Source organism: Pantherophis guttatus, chromosome 2 (genome assembly GCF_059756535.1).
Source record: "Pantherophis guttatus breed Tessera chromosome 2, ASM5975653v1, whole genome shotgun sequence".
In the NCBI taxonomy this organism is placed as follows: Eukaryota; Metazoa; Chordata; class Lepidosauria; order Squamata; family Colubridae; genus Pantherophis; species Pantherophis guttatus.
In genome coordinates this window covers 285,816-304,884 of record NC_142064.1, presented here as the reverse complement: position 1 = coordinate 304,884, position 19,069 = coordinate 285,816, and the positions used below count along the sequence as shown (strand labels likewise).

The 19,069-nt window shown below is 54.6% G+C and overlaps 1 protein-coding gene across 1 annotated transcript in view; it reads right to left on the bottom strand.

Moving 5' to 3' along the window:
• Positions 1-18,250, bottom strand: part of NPR2 (natriuretic peptide receptor 2) — a 33,022-nt gene extending 14,772 nt beyond the window's left edge. Inside the window, exons 1-2 of the mRNA XM_034441884.3 lie at positions 16,894-18,250; positions 877-1,079 (exon numbers count right to left, since the gene is read on the bottom strand). Coding sequence (XP_034297775.2) covers positions 877-1,079; positions 16,894-17,644 — 954 coding nt within the window. The 5' untranslated portion in view covers positions 17,645-18,250. The remainder of the gene's footprint in view (positions 1-876; positions 1,080-16,893) is intronic.
• Positions 18,251-19,069: the final 819 nt, after the last annotated feature.

Genomic DNA, 19,069 nt, shown 5'->3' with positions numbered 1-19,069 from the left:
CCACAGCAGGGCCTCCCCCCTCCCCCTCAGCAAGGGGTTGAATTCCTGCCCCCTCAGAAGAGATCCAGGATTCTCTCTTCTGCTCTGCAGCAAGCAGAGGGGGCGCCGGAAGGGGCTTCCTCGAGGTTTATGCACGGACTGGGTAGCAAGTAGGGGACCCCCTGACACATCCCCCTGGTCCCTCCACACCGGGCATCTCAGCTCTTCTAGCTGTTGAGTTCCTGCCAGGCCCCGGCCAGAAAGAGACACGCACAGCTCCCTCCTTAGAGGATGAGAGCCACAAGAGCCTTGGTAGTACAGTGGTCTAAGGCACCCTGTTATTAAGTTGGTTATTAAGACCAGCTGCCTGCAATTACTGCAAGTTCGAATCTCACCAGGCTCAAGGTTGACTCAGCCTTCCACCCTTTCAAAGGTAGGTGAAAGGAGGACCCGGATTGTGGGGGCAATAAGCTGACTTTGTATAAATATACAAAAGGATGAAGGCTATTGCTGAGCACATTGTAAGCCGCCCTGAGTCTCCGGAGAAGGGCGGCATATAAATCAATTAAAAAAAAAAAAAGTCCTTCCCCTCTGAGCAAGAGAAGCCCCAGGCCCAGGGAGAGAGCCCAAGAACAGGGGGGGGGAGGAAGAGGCTTCAGCCTGACCACCAATGTACCCACCAACATGTACCCACACTCTGAACCACTGTCCTTGAGGGTAGAGCCAGCCTCCCAGAAGAGCAGCTGGTGGGGCTCCCCTCTGCCCAGCCCAGGCCCTACCGTGAAAGGCCTCGAGAGGCCCTTCCTTTCCCCAAGACAGCAGCCTCGGCATCCTTGCTGCCTCCCCACGCCTGAGTGTCCAAGGGTGCCGGCTCTCTTCTCCGGCTTCTGGACTGACCTTGAAGGCCTCCCGCAAGGTGCCCGAGTCCTGGCCCTCCTTGCTCTGCCAGGGCTTGGCGGCCCCCTGGTGCCCGTCCCCTTGCAGGCTCTCTCCAAAAACGTCCACGTAGAAGAAGACATAGTCACCGCGGGTCATGCCCTCCGACTGGGCTCGACGCATGACTTGGTGCAGCATCTCCAGGGGGCCGCAGAGGTAGATGACTGCCAAGAGAAGAAGGGCAGGAGGAACCCCATTTGGTCAGCTGCTCTCCCTGTCCGTCTGCTGCTGGTGCTCTCCCAGAACCCTCCCTCCCTCCCTCCCTCCCATGGCTACAGTTGTCATGTTTCTGGTTAGAAACGGGGAGGCCTTGTACTCTGTGGGAAGCATCAAATGTAATTGTATTTAGTGAATTGCTTCCATTTAAATCAAATAAAACAAATTTATTGCTTTCTTCCCAACTTTTTTGTTTGCACTCAAATGCCCCGTGCAGCCCCAGGCATCTAAGACTGTGCACTCCTGGGCAGCCAAAGGATGGCCGTGACTACAACCCCCATGCATGGAGCCACATGCAGAAATGTGGATCGGGGCCTCTTCTGTGGTTGACCCCGACTGCCAGCCTCCCTCCACAGCTGGACCTTTGCCCCCTCCCCCAGAAAGGGGAGTTGGGTACTATGATGAAACCCCCAGCCGGGTTCCACGGAAAGATATCAGGGCTGAGCCCCACTTGGCCTCACTGATGTATCTAGGGCTGGAGACATTTCACTGAGTTATTTATCATAGCAAAGCACGATCCACATCCAATACTCAGCTACAATAAACACAAATAAACTTTTTTAAAAATGAAAGGACCTGATATTGTATAATATTGTATTTTATAAAAAAAAAATCCAGAGAGGGATAAAGCATACACAAAATGCTTTCACAGTAGAGTGTAGCAATGGATCTTCAAAATCTTGAAAGAACCCGAAACCCAGGCAGAAGGCGTCTTCAGGGCCAGGAACTCCCTATTTTCTAAAACCACCATCCAGAAGCCCCAGCTTTGCTTGATCTTCCCGGATGGACTGACCAACCAACAGGGGAGCTTGTGCAAACAAACCTTTTGCCAAAGGTCACAGCTGCTGGGCACAATGCGGATGGGGGGGGGGAACTGTTCCTCCAGGCCTCAAGCCTTTTAGGGGCTTCTGCAGAGCGACAGGCCCTTGAGGGGACCCCGCCCCCCCGAATCTGAGTTTTTCCCCACATGGTGCACATCACAATCCTCCCAAGAGGCGAGGGGGGGACGGTCGGCCACATGCGGTTAGCAGGGGCCACTCAGACCTCTCTAGGAATGGAGCACCTAAGAGAGGGGCCCTCTGGCTGCTGCAGATAGTTATTCTGAGCCACAAGGAGTATTCAAAGAGGGGTGGGGTTTCCCCCCAGCAGCAAGTACCTGCCTTCAATGGAAGAAGAGCCCCTGGGATGTGCAGGGAAAGGGAACTCCCCAGACACCCTGCCCCACTGGTCCAGGGATTCCCCCTTCCCCAAAGCTCCCTTCTGGTTTTGCTTTTGTAATGGCAGTTTGGGGACTTCCAGGAAGCCATCACTCCACCTGGGCTGTTCTCCTGCCTCTCCTGTTCCCCCAAAAAGGCCAAGATACGGGGGGGGGGATTACACCCCTTGGATCAGTTTCAGATGGAAAATGACAGAGCTGCCCCACCTCTTTAGATTAGCAGCCCTGAAAACCAGGTAAGAGGACAGAGAAGGTCAATTTATTACTTCCCCCCCCCCATGACTGCAGCTGGGGTGAGTCAGAGGAAGAAGAGGGGAGGGGCGTATCACAGCTGGAGGGGCAGCTGAAAGGAGCTCAGGAGCTGGCAAGGACAGGGGCATCAGAGATGAGCAAAGAAGAAACAAAGGCAGCAATCGAAGACTGATTTAGGCAGCAACTTGGAATTAAGGAGGAATTTCCTGACAGCGAGGACAATCAATCAATGGAAGAGCTTTGCCTTCAGAAGCTGTGGGTGCTCCATCACTGGAAGTTTTTAAGAAGAGAGTGGACAGATACTTGTCTGGAATGGTATAGGGTCTCCTGCTTGAGCAGGGGGTTGGACTAGAAGATCTCCAAGGTCCCTTCCAGCTCTGTGATTCTGTTAAGACCACTCAAGTTCTTGACAAGGAGAAAACCTGTTGGATTTGCCTGCCCAGTGCAGATATCCAGAGAAAGAAGAAAAATCCTGCATATGTTTGATTACCCAAACTAGGTAACACCGTCAGTGCTTGTAAGGAGGGTGGTTTGAGGAAGAAGAGGCCCCAAAGACCCAACAAGATTAAGGCTGGACGAGCTGTGAGAAATTGCCAGTTAAGTTTCCATAGGCAAATGTGGAGAATTTACTGTACAGTTTACGAGATGCACATAATCATCTTAGTAGAAGCAATTTACTGCAAGCAGGGGAATCATGGAGCAATTAAGTAGAGCAATTAAGCTACCAAGCAATTCACTTCTTTCCTTTGAAGGCAGACGACCTGATTCTGGCCTCTGAAGCCCCAACAAATGGTGGACGTAGCACAGGGATGAAATCCAAAATTTTTCCCTACAGGTTCTGTGGGCGTGGCTTGGTGGGCATGGCAGGGGAAGGATATTGCAAAATCTCCATTCCCACCCCACTCCAGAGGAAGGATACTGCAAAATCTCCATTCCCTCCTGGGGGAAGGATATTGCAAAATCTCCATTCCCACCCCACTCTGGGTCCAGCCAGAGGTGGTATTTGCCGGTTTTCTGAACTACTCAAAATTTCTGCTACCGGTTCTCCAGAACCTGTTAGAACCTGCTGGATTTCATCCCTGAAGTAGCACCACTCTGGATCCGTTTCTTGCCTTATGGAAATGGCTGTGATCTGGCTACGGGGGAGGCTGTCCTCATCACCCCCTTGTCTCTCTTGCTATCACTCTGGAGTGCTCTGGTGCTGCTCCCCGCCTCAGCAAGGAAGGAGCTCCTTGTCCGCGACAGGCACCTGCTGGGCTTCGGGTGGAGCTGGCGGTGCTCAGCCACCACTTGGAACGAGAGGGACCACCCAACTTAGGCAGCCTCTGACTGGGGTCTCCAGAGCTTCCGCTGAATTTTGGAGAAGCTCTGAGTGAGGAAACTGGAGAAATCCCCTGAGGACAGAGAATGAATCTGACCGAGCCTTTTATTAAGGAGAAGGTGAAAAGAGCAGCCAAGGTAACTTTCCTGGCTGCAGAGAGCTGACCGGCAGCCCTGTTGCAAGGGACCTGAAGGAACATCTGCAGGGCTGCTGTGAGGAACAGGCCAGGCATCTTTCCGACAGTCACTAGAATTGGCTCCCAGTAGGAATTGGCTCTGCGGGTCCTGCAGTTTGTTTGTTTGTTCGTTTATTTTCATTTATTTATATGCCGCCCTTCTCCCAAAGGACTCAGGGCGGCGAACACAAATTAAAAACATACAATAATAGAAAATCCTAATTAAAAACCAATTAAAACAGAATAAATAAATAATACAATCCAAGAATCAGACTCAGCCCAGTTGTTGAAACAGCCAAGTATTTAGGCCTCGACGGAAGGAGCGTAGATCAGGGGCCGTCCGGAGTTCGGTGGGTAACTCATTCCAGAGGGCAGGGGTGCCCACAGAGAACGCTCTACCCCTGGACGTCGCCAGCCGACATTGTCTGGTCGACAGTACCCTGAGGAGGGCAGCCCTGTGAGAGCGGACAGGATGGTGGGAGGCGGGTAGGAGATGGTCCTGCAAATACCCTGGACCTAAGCCATATAGGGTTTTAAAGGTAAGTACCAGCACCTTGAAGTGGATCTGGAGGACCACTGGTAACCAATGCAGCTCGCGTAGGAGAGGTGTTACGCGGAAGTAATGGGGAGCTCCCGTAACAACCCGCGCGGCCGCATTTTGGACCAGCTGGAGCCTCTGGGTGCACCTCAAGGGCAGCCCCATGTAGAGGGAGTTGCAGTAATCCAAGCAAGAAGTAACCACGGCATGGGTGACCGTGCGAAGGGCATCTCGATCTAGGAAAGGGTGCAACTGGCGCACCAGGCGAACCTGCGCGAAAGCCCCCCTGGTCACAGCCGTCAAATGATCTTCCAGCGACAGCCAGGCATCCAGGAGGACACCCAAGTTGCGGGTGGCCTGACTTGGTTATCTGGGAAGAGTTTGAGCCTATTAGTCCTGAGGAAGTGGGCACAGTCCCCAGGAGGTGACCTTGGCCACTTGGGCATCAGATCAATATTCTAGCTAAGGCCTCCTGGAGGATGGTGCGTGCTTGGGTCCAGGTACAGAGATAGCCTTGATCAAATTATGCGGCAGCTGTTACAAAAATATCAGTTAAGCTCAGGAGGACAGAAATTAAAAGATGCCCCTGCTAGACTCTCTTTAGTATAAGGGGGCGGGGGAAAAGCTCAAGGGCTCTGAGATACTGTTATTATAGCCTATATAAACAGAGACGGGGTGCAGCTTCTGGGGCCTGTTTCCTGACCGGGTCTGCCCTGTGGGGCAATACCAGGGCTTGGACTTCATCCTTGATTGAGGGAGAAGTCCATCCACACAAAAGGATGGCACACCCATCCCGGCTCTCCTTGATCTCTCAGCAGCCTTCAACACTAGTGATCCTGGTATCTGGGGAAGAGTAGCCTTGCCATGGTTCTCCTTCCTCCTCTAGAGCCGGTTGGTGTTTAGGGAGAGGGAGGAATCCAGCCCCAAAGCCTCTCAGTGCTGTATGCCTTTCCAACTCCTCCTTAGCATCTACTACATGATGCCTGTGGGCAAAGTCACTGGCATGGAGTATCTGTTTATTTATACATGTCTTCTCCGGGCCCGGGAATTCTGTCAACGTCCTGGTGTTTGGAGGATGGTCGGAGACAGGATGATGGTTATCAAGAACTGTCAGGTTCGGGTTAGTTATCCCCTCTCTGAAAGATGCTAGGAGCATAGAGTGACCCCAACTACAAGTCATCTCCCAGGCAGCCTTAACAACCTAGAAAGGACCTGGATTTCCTAGGCAATTGGTCAAGTTCTTAGTTCAGAGGGCCCTGCAAAAACTGTCTTGGCCTTTCCTCCTTCTGCATAACCTGGGCCCGCTGGGTCTGCCATCAAACTGGCTTGTCTCTTTCTGAAAAACCACAAGAGTTTCAAGGGGATGGAAAAAAACAGTCTTGAAGACTGTTCATCTCCAGGGCCAATATGGAGAAGGAACTGTGTCTTGGTCTATTTATGAACCACCAGAAGCATCTGGGGTGGTCACCCTGGAAAACCAGCTGCTGGACCTTCTCCTGACCCTGACCTTCTCCTGAACCTCAAGCTCTTTGGAGACACAGAAGCTCCCTGCTGAAGGCCTTCTCCAAAACTACTGAGTTGGGGGGGATCATTATTCCTACGGGGGCAGATTCCACAGACTGACCATGTGCAACAGAACGGAGGCTGTCCTTCCTTTTTAACTGGCATTGCCCATCACACAGTTCCTGGGACAAGCCCGCAGGGTGCCTAACAGTAAAGGCAGGGCAAAATGTATTCCCTTCCAGTTTCTCCATGGTCTTTGCCATGCTCTCCACAGGAGGTCTTTTTCTCCACAGTGTCAATCCCCTTTCCTGCAGTTTTTCTGCTTCCTCTTTTTAGGTCTGGTAGCCACAACAGTTCACACAATACTTAAATCATTGCAGTAATCTGGCAACTGCGTTGTACTCATGTGCCACACCCAAAACTTATCCAATGGGTTGGATCTGCCCCACGCAGCCAGCCTCCCCTCAAAGGAGAGCCTTAGAACTGGCCCTGAGATTCAGCCCAAGCAAGCAAGCTTAGCAGAGCCATGGGTGCCAATCCCCACGTCACTCTCAGGCAGAGTGCACTGGTAAACCAGCCAATGCACTGGCACACTGGCATGGTCTTCATCCAAAGCCTTGAAGGGCTAAAAGGCGAGCCTAGCAGGCCTCCTGTTCTAGCAGGAAGGACTCAACTACTGGCGTGGCCCAAGGCAAGGGAGAAAAGCCAGCCCTTCCTGGCTCTATGGAAGGCTCCTATATTTTCTTAAGATCCCCAGCTCATAGCTGCCAAACACAGGAAAATGTGGCTGTACGGCTGAGGAGGTCCTGGTAAGTGCCCACTTGCTTTCTCTGGTTTTAATGCTTTTTCAGCTCAACTGGCTGGAATTCAGAGTGAGGCCACTCTGCACCAGCTCCTTTGTGGCCATGGATGCAAAATATGAGCTGGATTTGCCAGCCTTGTGGAGTCAGTCATTCTAGGAGTCTCTCTGCTGTCCACCCATCAAAGCTCCTCTGCCCTCTCTCAGCTCCCCTCTGGGCTGGAGTGGCAAAACTGATGGCCAAGGGCTGTCTGGCCTCAGGCAATTAATCCTCTGTAGACACCCACACCCAGCCACTGACCCTCATGGAGTTTTAGACCACATTTTAGGGAACCACCTACCAAAGTCCACCCAAGATTCTGGGAGCCACACAGGAGGGGAGGGGGATTCCCAGACGAAGCTACCAAACAAAATCTCACCATTAGCGGTTCACGTGAAACACAAATGTGTGCAAACAGAGCGGGCGCCTTAACGGAGCTTATACTCTGTTACTTCAAAGCACACTGACCTGCTTTCGGTGGGGAGGGGGAACGCAGCGCCATCCCCTCGTCGCTCTTTGCGCAAATTCAACTGAGTTTGTTTTAGCAACCGTTGCACAAAGCTGGCTGGGCGCACCCGGGTCTCCTTGCCACAAGCCCACTTCCCCGCTTTCCCTGACGCAAGGCAAACCGGGCATTTTCGCGGAAGGCTGGAGAAAAGCCAGTCGGGGCGTGGCGGAGAAGCTCGGTGCCGGCGGGACCCTGCTTGGGTGGGCTGGGACCCGTCGGTCAAAGGCAGTCCGGGGCGGCGCTGCGCAGGGGCTGAACTCCGCGACGGCAGCGCCCAGTCTGAGAAGCCGGCGAACGAGGGAGCGTGCCGCACACCCGGCCCCGTGCGGGAGGCCTGTAGTCCTGCACGCCTGGCCGGGCCGCCCAGGTGGCGGGGAGAGAGGAGCTCGGGCCCCGCAAAGGCGTCTCCCCGTCCGAGCCGCCGCCCTCGAAGTAGCGCAGCCAACGGCTGAGGCAGCCGGCGGTTTCCGGCAGGAGGGAGCCGCGCCGGGCCCCTCCACGGAAGCGGGAAGGCGTTTTCCTTACATCGCGAGCGGCAGCGCCAGGACGCCGCCCCCCGACCCCCCCCCCGGGGTCTAGAAGATAGAACCGGTGGGCTGAAAGGAACCTTGGAGGTTTTCTAATCCAACCTCTGTTCAAGGCAGGAGGCCTTACATACGATCCCAGTGAAAGGGTTGTCCAGTCTACTTTTGACAACCTCCAGTAATGGAGCACTCACAACTCTGGGAGGCAAGCACTGATTAATGGTTCTCACTGTCCAGAAAATTCTCCTTATTTGTAAGCTGGATCTCTCTTTAAGCAGCTTCCACCCATTGCTTCTTGTCCTGCCCTCTGGTGCAATAAGGACCCCATTTGATCAGGCTGGGATCACCTCCCTACATCCCCCCCCCCCACCATTGCAGTTAGAAGGCTCCCCTGCCTGTTTCCTGCTCCTGGCCGGGCCGCTGTCCCTATTTTTGGGTCCCTGGGGCCTGGAGATCTCTTCTGCCAGGTTGCACACCTGAACACTGAAACACTTGTGAAGACTTATCTTTTGTACTGGGTGTGAAAGGGAAACCTGGCATACTGGTAATTCTGCTCTGCAGAGTCCAAGCAGCAAAACCTGGCTTTTGAGGACTCTGGAGGGCAAATGTGATTTCCAGGATAAAAATAAAATTACATAACACGACCTAATGGAGTCATGAACACAAGGACAATCCTCAGTGAAAGAGGATAGTGATCTCCAGGGAAGTGTGCAACTGCCACTTACAGAGTCTATGCCTCTGTCTGTCTGTCATCTACCTACCTACCTACCTACCTACCTACCTACCTAGTTGCCCATCTCACAAGAAGCATCCCTGGGCAGCATATAGCAAAAACATGTAAAACAGTAAACAGATCTAACACAGTTACATTAAAAATGTTTCTTTCAACATTTACTTACATATCACCATTTTTTATTATCGACCCAATTTTTATTATCTACTTTAAATGATGATACAACTGATATATTTTATATAAGAATAAATTTTGGATATGTAGTGATATTGTGAAGAGAGGAGAGGGCACTAGGGATGCAAACTGACCGATGTACTGTCTGTACTTGATTGAATGAATGATGTTTGTATGTTTTATTTTTGTTTTTTTGTTTTAAAATAAAAAATGATTTGGAAAAAAAAAAGTTTCTTTTTTTAAAAAAAAACACACACACGAGGGGCACCCCGAAATCTGACCAGTCCCCCAAGGCCCGCAGACTGGATGACAAAGCCAGGTCTTGAGGGATCTCTGGGAAATAAGGGATAGAGCTGACCTCATAGGGTGGGGGAATGCCCCATAAGGTGGGCACACAGCAGAGAAGGATGTCTCCTTGTCCTGCCTAGTGGGGCTCCCTGCAAGACGGAACCCCTGGCCAGGTCTGATGGGATGAGCAGATTAACTGGGGAGAAATGCACCCTCGAATAACCCAGCCATTTGGGCCACGTTCACACAATATACTCAACCAGCCCAGGAAAACCCAAAAGACATGCTAAACTAGGTTAGTTTTAACCTTGGTTAGCTATTATATTATTCAGCAATGAGGTTTTAAGTCTCTTCTGCAAAGAGCAATCACAATAGCACTTAGACTTATATACGCTTCCCAGTGCTTCCCAGGCCTCTCTAAGCGGTTTATAGTCTCTTGCCCCCAACAATCTGGGTCCTCATTTTACCCATCTCGGAAGGATGGAAGGCTGAGTCAGCCTTGAGCTGGTGCAGGGGTGAAATCTACTTACCTCTACTGGTTCAGAATTGCATGCGCCGCACATGCAGGGGGTAAAAAACAAGTTACTTCTGGGTTAAAACCAGGAAGTAATGATGACCGGGCTGGTGGGCAGAGCCTTGTGCTACCGTCGTTACCAGTTCTCTGAACCACCCGCCGCCATCGCTACCGGTTTGACTGAACCAGTCCGAACCGGTAGCATTTCACCCCTGAGCTGGTGAGATTCGAACTGTCAAATTGCAGGCAGGCAGCAGGCCTGCAGTACTGCATTCTAACCACTGTGCCACTACGGCTCATAAATGCTGTTTATGACAGTGGAATAAACAAATATTGCCCACAAGGAAGGGCATATGGATGGCTGAGCAGTTTTTGCCAACCAGGATTGGCATTCCAGAGGCAGACATTTGCCCTCCTGGAAGCCCTTCTCCCTGGGAAGGAAAGCCTTGGGGGAGCCTCCTACTCTGGTTCCCCTCCAAGCTCAGAACTGGGGTTCCCAACAGCGTTTCCCCCTCGAGCACTCAGCCCAGCCAGCCTGGTTGTGAGGATGGGACCTGTAGTATGAATCTCAGGAGGCGGGGGTGGGATGGGCCTGGGTTTCTGCTTTTCTAAGAATGCAACGTCAACATGTTCAAGAAAAGAAGCTCAGGGAGCACCACAGCTCAACCCTCAGCTACCAAGATTCTCTCTGGCTGCTAGCATAAACGCCACCTATGGAGGGGTGGGAATTCCAACCAAGAGGGGCTGTTTTCAGCCTCCTTGCAGTGGTAGGACTGAACAGGTCGGGTTCTGGACAAGATGCCCTGCCCCCAAGGTCGCAAAATTGTCTGCCCTTCTCCAGGGAAGGCAGAGGTGGGCCTGGCTCTGTGCCAGGGTGGCAGGTATTAGGAGAGAAGGTGGGGCTGGACATCAGCTGAGCTGCACCTGGGACTAAGTCCTCTGCATAGGAGGCACCATTCCTGGAACTGCGGGGAGAGAAATGACAGCTCTTGAGTTGCATCTGAAGAAATGGGAAAAGTCCTGCCAGGAAATGGGCACCCCAGGATGTGCGGGAAAATTTACCACCCACCTTAGTAGATCTGAATGTGCTGAAGTAGTGTACATGAAACAGCCGCCTGGACAGTTGTGGCTGAAATAAGGAGAGACCGCAACTACTTGGCATGCACTAAACTCCAGTTTTTGTTAAACATGGTTATCCGAACAATCCGATTTTCTAGTTTATACTTCAAAACCACAGCTTGCAAAGTGCAACTGCATTACTCACAATAAAGGAAGCCCGTGGCAAGCCGCTGGCATTGTGATTTCATGCAATGGGTGAGGGTAGGGCCTCTGGCTGAATCCAGCTTCCGCTCTGAACTTCCTTGGAGCCAGGTGCGCGCAGACTCCATGGTGCAGGGCAAGGAAGCATGGCTATCTTAGTCAAACAAGCCCAGCAGACCAAGAGCCAGCTACCCTCCCTTACAACCGGAGAGATTTTAGAAAAAGGAAGCCAAGCATCTGCCAGAGCAGCCGAAGAGTCAAATGGCTGTCAGGAGGAAGGGCGTGAGGTCAAGTCTGAGCCATTGAGCCACGGGGAATCTGGACTCAAGCCAGGGACTTTTGACCGGCTGCTCCAGAGGGAGCCATCTTGGATCTCTAAGCCAACATCCTAAATGTGTGAAGCGAGCCTGCTTCAGTCAGCAAGAGAGTTCCTATCAGGATGAAAGGGGACTCCATCTTTGCTATGCCTTCTTTGTCCCCTCGGGCAAATCACGCATTCAGGAAAAGCTCGTGACTGGGGCAAGTACCAGAGTTTGCCAAAATGCCTTCCTTCCTCCCTCCCTCTCTCTTCCCCCACCTGCCTTCCCTCTCCCCCCCCCCTTTGGAGTACGGATAAAGAGTTGCCCTAAAGCATGGAATTCTGCGATTTGATTCCTGATGATCAATCATGATTCTTCATCAGGATTCTGAACAAGAGGAGGAGGAGGAGGAGGAGGAGGAGGAGGAGGAGGAGGAGGAGGAGAGGGGTGAAAGGGAGTACTTTATCCATACTCCAAAGGGGGGGAAGAGGAGGTGGGGGGAAGAGGGGGGGAGGGAGGCATTTTGGCAAACTCTTGTACACCTCTCTCCTTTTGCTGGATTTCTATTAACTCTAAAGAATTCCTCCCTTCCACTCTCATCATCATCATCATCATCTTCATCATCATCTTCAGAATCCTGATGAGGAATGATCAGGATTTATCATCAGGAATCAAATCGCAGAATTCCACGCTTTAGGGCAACTCTTTATCCATACTCCAAAGGTGGGCGGGAGAGAGGAGGCGGGGGGGGAGAGAGGGAGGGAGGCATTTTGGCAAACTCTTGTACACCTCTCTCATTTTGCTGGATTTCTATTAATTCTAAAGAATTCCTTACTTCCACCCCCTGTAGCCGATTTGTTGTGTGCTAACTGTCCCGAGTGTCGAAAAACCCAGGACGAGGCCTCCGGCCGTTCCGAAGCACACAGGACCGAGTGGCTGTGGCCCATTGCCCAAGGCGAATCAGTGGAGTTGTGTCAGCTGAGAATAGCCAGTGGAGAATCGCAGAGGGGAGGAATGCTGGTGGAGAACTAGGGGCAGCCAAGGGTACGAGACGAACAGTCCTAGACCCAAACCAGGATGGCCTCCGTGAACCCCCCCCCAAATCGGCAGCCATTAGCCGAAGTGAGGAACAGCAGAATCAGCTGGTGTCGAGAGCTTCACGAGAGCAAGACGGCACCGCAATAAGGAGCACCAGCTCTACAAGGGTTAGAAAAAACTGCCCTGTGCAAATTCCCAGAGAAAGAAGCAAGCTGGACACAACATGTGTTCAAGGTAGGACTGGGCTCTTCTCCTGAATTGACTCTTGTTTGTTCAGAAAAAGACAATGTAATGCGTGGAAGCCAACTTAATAAATTGCTCCCTCAGCTGTAAACTTTTGTCTTCTTTAAGAGCACATGGCATGGTTACAAATCAGTGAACCACTTCAAAGCTCTCTATGGTCATTGGTTATTTGCCCTACCTTGAGATCAAGGGTTCCTGTTGCTGCTCCCTGCCTAGGTTCTGCAGTCTTCCCCACCAAAGGGCCCTCTTCTGAAACACCTGTTAGATCCAGGGGCTCTTTCCTAGTGCCGGGGGTGGGAGGGGCTCCCAGACTTTTCCTGAGCTCAGCTGTTCTGTTCCCTGCTCTGCCACCTATGGGGAGGGGGCACCCAGGTGACCTGAAGGAAGCTCTGCCATTGTCCTATTAATGGCTTCTCAGGTCTAAGATTCAGATCCAGGGCATGAAAGCTCAGCTCCTTAAAAGAACTCAGGAGTTATGGAATCACCATGTAACCACAGCCACAGAATCCAACCTCTGCTCAAATCGGGAGGTCTGACCGACGGCCGCCCAGCGTCTGTTGGAAGCTCTCTAACGAAGAACTCACCACTCGGCCTGTGGCAGTCTGTTCCCCTGGCTACTAACCCTTCATATGTTCCTCCCTGAATTTGCTCCCATTGGCCATCTCCCTTCTGCCTAGCCATTGCTTCAGTCAAGCAGGAAAGGGGAACCCCTGGAGCTGAAAGACAAGGCTTCTTCCCTCCCTCCTTTCTCATATCAGGGAGGGGCTGGGAATGGGGAGTCAGATCCATGCTCGCTCCTGTCCCCACTTGCAGCCCTCAAGCCTGGATTCTGTCTGCAGAGTCAAGAGAAGGGGCTTGAGATGCTGCCAGGGCGTCTTCTCTTCCTCCCTGGCTCCATTTATGAGACAGGGATGGGCAGAGAGAGTGACAGTACTTGCAATTGCCTTGGTCTTTGGCACTTCCCAGCCAGAAGACCTCAAAGGCCTCAAGGAAGAAGACATCCCAGAAACTCCCAGTTCCCTTTATGAAATGGACAAAGAAAGGCTGGATCAGGCTCCTGGGATCAGCAGAGTGGGAGGGGATCAGCAGCTGCTACCAGGAACCCTGGAGGGCCATGATGTCACCCAACCCCATTGGAAAGCCATTTCAAAGGCATCTTCCACAGATCAGCCTCACACACCTCCCCACCTTTGCTATTACACACACTCACACCCGCACAAAATTGTAACATTTTGAGCTGCAATACAAGCTGCTTATTCTCCTTGTGTAGAAGTTGGCAGAATCCTTTTCTCAGCCTCTCTCTAAGCTCCCAGTGCATCCCCAGCATTAAGATCTGGTTGCTCCTGGCTTGCCTTCCTTCATTTCTTCAGCTGTGTGGATAGAACTGTACACAACCTTCTAAGGGCGCCCCACACCCCACGCGCTGTATAAAAGCACAGTGTGATGTTGGCAGTGTTGTCTCTTTGCCACAGCCACACACTAGGTCACTGTTTCCATTAAGCTCCACTCCAATTCCAAAAGGCCTTTCCTGGCCAGTCGGGGCCCGCACTCCCCCCCCCCCATTTGGTTGGTCCTCCCTAAATGATTTGGGGCTGCCAATCAGTTCAGTTCCCTGCTTGCTGTCGCAGCTCCCCACGATTCATGCAGCCCCTAGGAGGCCCGACTGTTGACATAAGGGGGCCTGGGGAAGAGAGCCCACCCCCACGTCCAGCTGAGCCAAGGGAAGCCCCAGGCAGAAAATCCTAGCCTGATTTCCCCTTGATCCAGTGAGTGAACCTCTGAGGAGCTGCCTTTGTGTGCTGTGCTCAGCTGGTCGCGTTCTCTCCTTGAGTCCTAAATGAAGTGATACGTGAGCCCAGCCTCAGTGGTTTATGGCCCAAAGTCTTGTGCCGATGCAGATGAGGATGAGACAATTCAGAAACCAGGTGAAACATCTACTGTGGAAAGTCTTTAGGCACCTGTCTTCTCTCACATGCTTCTTTGTTCTGTCCTGGATGCTTCCCAGCACCTGCCTTTCTGAACTCTGAATCCTGGGGCTGATTGACTTGTTAAGCTAAGCTGCCATTTCCTGGATCTCCTTAATTTGTACATTTTCTATTGGTCACTTCAGTCCGGTATTGTTCAGTCCGCAGGGTCAGTATGTTCTGCAAATATCAATGACCCGTGACGCGACCCTTTAAATTTGCGAATAAATTCCTATCAGCTCATTTCAGGTACAGCACTGTCGGCAAGGGTACTTTCCTCCAAGCTGCTAAGATGTAGGTAACATATCTTGGCTTGTTACAGACCTTGGGTTGCCTAGGATAACATGAGCATGAGCATGTTTGGACTAGAAGTGGGCTTGGGTGCACATGTGACAATGGACTCAATTTGGGCCTGTGGCCTGGATGCCACTAAGGCTGGTCACCTAGTCTATGCTTCCTGTATGTTACTAACCAGGGCCATGTAAAGCCTTGCTTGACCAAAGCCACAATGGACAACAGAAGCCAACATTGATGGCCCCATTGGAAGAAGCCCTCGGAAGATTTGGGATGTGGGGTGTGTGTGAATGGGCTAGGGTTAGGGTTAGGAAAAGAAAGGAATGTGGATCTGTGAAACAGTGAGGAAAAGGGGGACGAGGGTTCAACGCAGCCAAAGGACACCGATGCGACCTTATGAAGCAATGAATAGATGCAGGGAATTTAGACCAGAAGGGCTAAACATGTCAGAAAGGAGGAAGTGAGGTTATGTACGGTATGTTATGGGTGTGTATGTGTCTATTTTCATACTTGCCCACAACACACACAGTGTCCTTGAATTGGTTAGAGTTATGCTTCAGTGAATGCTGATCACCAAAGAACCTGAAATTAATTTTGGGAAAAGTTGAGTAACATCCTGAATTCATCTGAAAGAATTTTCTCCTAGAGGATTGGAGTGGATTGGGGGGGGGGGGGGGAGGCCAAAGATACAAGAACAGGCGAGAGGAGGGCAGGGGCCCTTGGGCATGCTTCTGCTTGGGGAAAGTCTCTTTGTTTCAGGTAGGAAAGCACAGCTGCACAGCTGCAAACGGGGCCACCAAGTGAAGGTATATCTGGAAGCACAACAGATGCAGCAGTTTTTGACCAAAGGCTGAGAGTTTAGTGAGGTACTGAAGGGCAACCAGAGGTTCTTGGGAAAGCAGTAGAACCGATGGAACAGCTGACAGAAGGAAAACTATTGCTGGATGGACTCTCCCAACAGGACGAGGGGAAGTTGGATGTCCTCCGGAGGTGGAAGTTGCTGTGTTAGAGTGGAAAGGCCCCTGTTGCAGGGTAACAAAGTTGTGAGATGGTGGTGGGAAATGGGAAGGAGGAGATCAGGTGGCTAAATTAAAGTACAATCCCTAATTGTAGCATTGCAATCTACCCTCCTTCTTCCCATTGTCCATCAAAGCCCCTCCTCTCTCTGGACAACCCACATGACAGGGTTGTTGTGCAGAAAAATGGGAAGGGGAAGATGTGTTGTTTATGTCCATCACTTTGAGTAATTTGTAAAAACAATGAAGCCAGGATTAAAATCCACAGTTCCCTGGTCCTTCCTGCAAAGGGCAACCTCCTGGGGGCTCCGGACCCTGCTGGTCCTTGTCCGCAGATCCACCTTGTGGAAGATTCCTATTTCTGATGGAAGGCGGCGCCTATGGGGGAGTCTGAAAGCCGCCCCAGCCCTCCGGAGCCGCAGGGACCACCAACCGCACCTCCCTGCTCTCCCTCCCCAGCCTTTCGGGGCCATTATAACCCTGACGTCCGCCGGGGCCCTCGCCAGTCTGCGGCGCCTACGTGCCCGACAGCAACGGGGCTCGGAGCCTCTGCCTCTGGGGCGTCCAGTTGGCCCGCCGAGCTGGCCTGCAGATCCGGCGGCGGACGAGCCCGTCCGGGCCTCCTCCCGGAAAGATGGAGCCGGTCGCGCAGACAGGCCGGCCGTGGCGGTTGCCAGGTTTTCCACCGGGCCGTCCCCGGCGGCTTCCTGCCCGCCCCAATGACAAAGCAGCTCCAGCGGCAGCGGCAGCGGCCGCCAAGATGGAGGGGCGCAGCTGCAGCAGGCCGACGGATCGATAGGTGCCTCCCGGGCCGGGCGGCGACGCGCAGGGAACAGCTGGCGCCGACCGGCTGTTGGCCGGGCGGCCTCGCCCCCGCGCCGCCCCTCCGCCCGCGTCCCAAGCCCCGTCGAAGGAAGGTCCGGGCCTTCGGCAGGAGGACTGGCGCCCGCCCCAGCCGGCCCTGCCGCTGGCACGGAGGTCAAGCTCTCCGCGGGAGGAGGAATGGCCAGTCCCGCCCGCGATCGCGCTGCGCTCCGGTGCCGCCCCCCGCCCCGGCTCTCACCTCGCCCGTTAGCGCGGATGAACTGGACGGCCGCGTCCGGGCCCCCCGCTTCGTCGCCGGCGGCGCTGCCGTTGTCGCGGGGCGCGTAGATGTGGTAGCCGACGACCAGGCTGGCGCGGCGCAGCTCCTCGTAGACGCCCTCGATGGTGAAGTAGAAGGGGCGGTCGTCGGTCTTGCGGTCCACGTAGAGCAGCGCGGCGCGCGAGCTCCAGTTGAAGTGCCCGTGCAGGTGGGCCACGAAGGCGCCCAGCTTGGGGGCGGACGGCCCGACGCGCACCATGGTGCTGTAGTGCTCCTGCTTGCGGCTGAAGTCGGCGGCCACGGCGCCGGCGGTGAGCAGCGGCAGGCTCCAGTGCGAGGCGAAGCGGCCCACGGCGGCCGCCGGGTACACGCAGCCCGGCCCCAGCAGCACGTCCGGGTTGTGGTAAAGCTTCAGGTCCACGGCCTTGAGCGGCGCCACCGACTCGGAGCAGACGCCGTTCAGCTCGGACGTGGCGATCACCTTCTCCACCGCCAGCCCGGCGGCCCGCAGCGCCGGCTCCAGCGCTTCCAGGGCCAGGTCCACGGCGGGGCCCACGCGCGGCAGCGCCCAGGGGTAGCTGGGGTTGTCCTTGGGCAGCACCATGGCCACCGTCAGGACGGTCGGGGCTGGCGCGCTACCGTTGGCTCCCGCCGCCGGGATGGCGTGGGGAGCGAGAGTCGCCGAGGCAGCCAGCAGCAGCAGCAGCAGCGGCGGCGGCAGCGGGGCCATGGGGGTGGCCGGGGGCGGCTGAAGGAATGCGCTCGCTCGCCTGCTCGACTCGACTCGACTCGGCTCCGCCGGATCCCTCTGCGAGACGGGCTGTCCCGCGCTCCCCCCGAAGAGGCCGCCCCAGCCGCCCCCCGTCCCTCCCCCCGGATGCCTTGCCCGCGCCAGGAGGAGAGGTGGGCGGCCAGCGCCCCCTGGCGCCTCCCTCGGCTTCCTCGGGCACCAGCAGCCCGGGTGAGGCGGGCCGTCCGCGGCGCTGTTGCCTTTGTCCGATCGTCCCGGCCGCCCTCGGTTCCGCAGAGCCGAGCCGAGCCGGACGGTGCCTCCGCGCTTCAGGGAAGGCCCCGGGGCTTCAGGCGCGCTCGCGGCGGGCCCGGCAGCGAAGCAACTGCCTGGCCCCCGGCGGATCCTTTCGCCACAGCCCTGCCCCGCGGCTCCCCGGCCAGATTCGGCCCCCCTGCAGGGCGTCGCCGAGCCCGCCGCCCGGGGAAGGAGGGCAGCGAGCGCCCCACCGCAGCGCCGCGACCGGGATCAGAGGCCGGCCGCCGGAGGCCTCGGCGGAACGGAGGAAAGCGTGCAAGCAGCTCCCATCCCGCGGGGGAGGAAGGCGGGCTGTCCCGGAAGGTGCCAAGAGGGGCCGTGGGGGGAAACGGTGCCTCTCGTCACCCCTTCCCGGGGTGGCTCCCCGTCAGAGTCCGGAGGCTGCGTGCCAACTGGAGACGGTCTCGGAGGGAGCTGGACAACTCCTCCTACCAGGCGCCCGTCCTACTACCAGCCGGCTCCAGCCGTGGGCATGTGGCCTGTTGGCAGGCGTATCCGCAAGGCGGCCAAATGGGCAGCTCTGGGCACCTGGAGAAACAGCAGACGTCGGACAGTCAGGCTGTCCAGGACAGTCCCAGAATGTGGGCATCCCCCAGCCAGTCTCTTGTTGGAATGTAAGCCCTCTGTGGGAAGGTACCTCAGACTCAGAATGGCAACGACCCCGGCTCACAGGACCAGGGAAAGAGTCGAGTAGATGAGCACATTCCCCACTCCAGAGCTGCCCCCACCCCCATTAGAGACGGGGAGGACTGAAGGGTTCCCTCGCTCTACAGGTCTTGAAGGAAGCTGGCAACAGCTGAGCCCCTGGCAGAGAGGGAGCAGCAGCCACCTCACTCTCTGAGCATTGGCTGCCTGGGCTCCAGGCAGATGGTAGTTGCTGGCCTCACCAGAATAAGCAGATTGGGCAAAAGATGGTTGTCGAACCAATCGGCTGGCAGCCACCAGATGTCCAGCCCCAAGTAGGACTTGGCTGTTGGAGTGCAGAAAGACCTCAGCAGCCTTTTGCATCTCCCACCTCTGGACCGCGCTGCAGGCCTTGGGATTAAACCACTCCATTTGAGCAAGGTAGCCTTTCCCATGTCCTCTGGGTATGACAAAGGTCTTGGA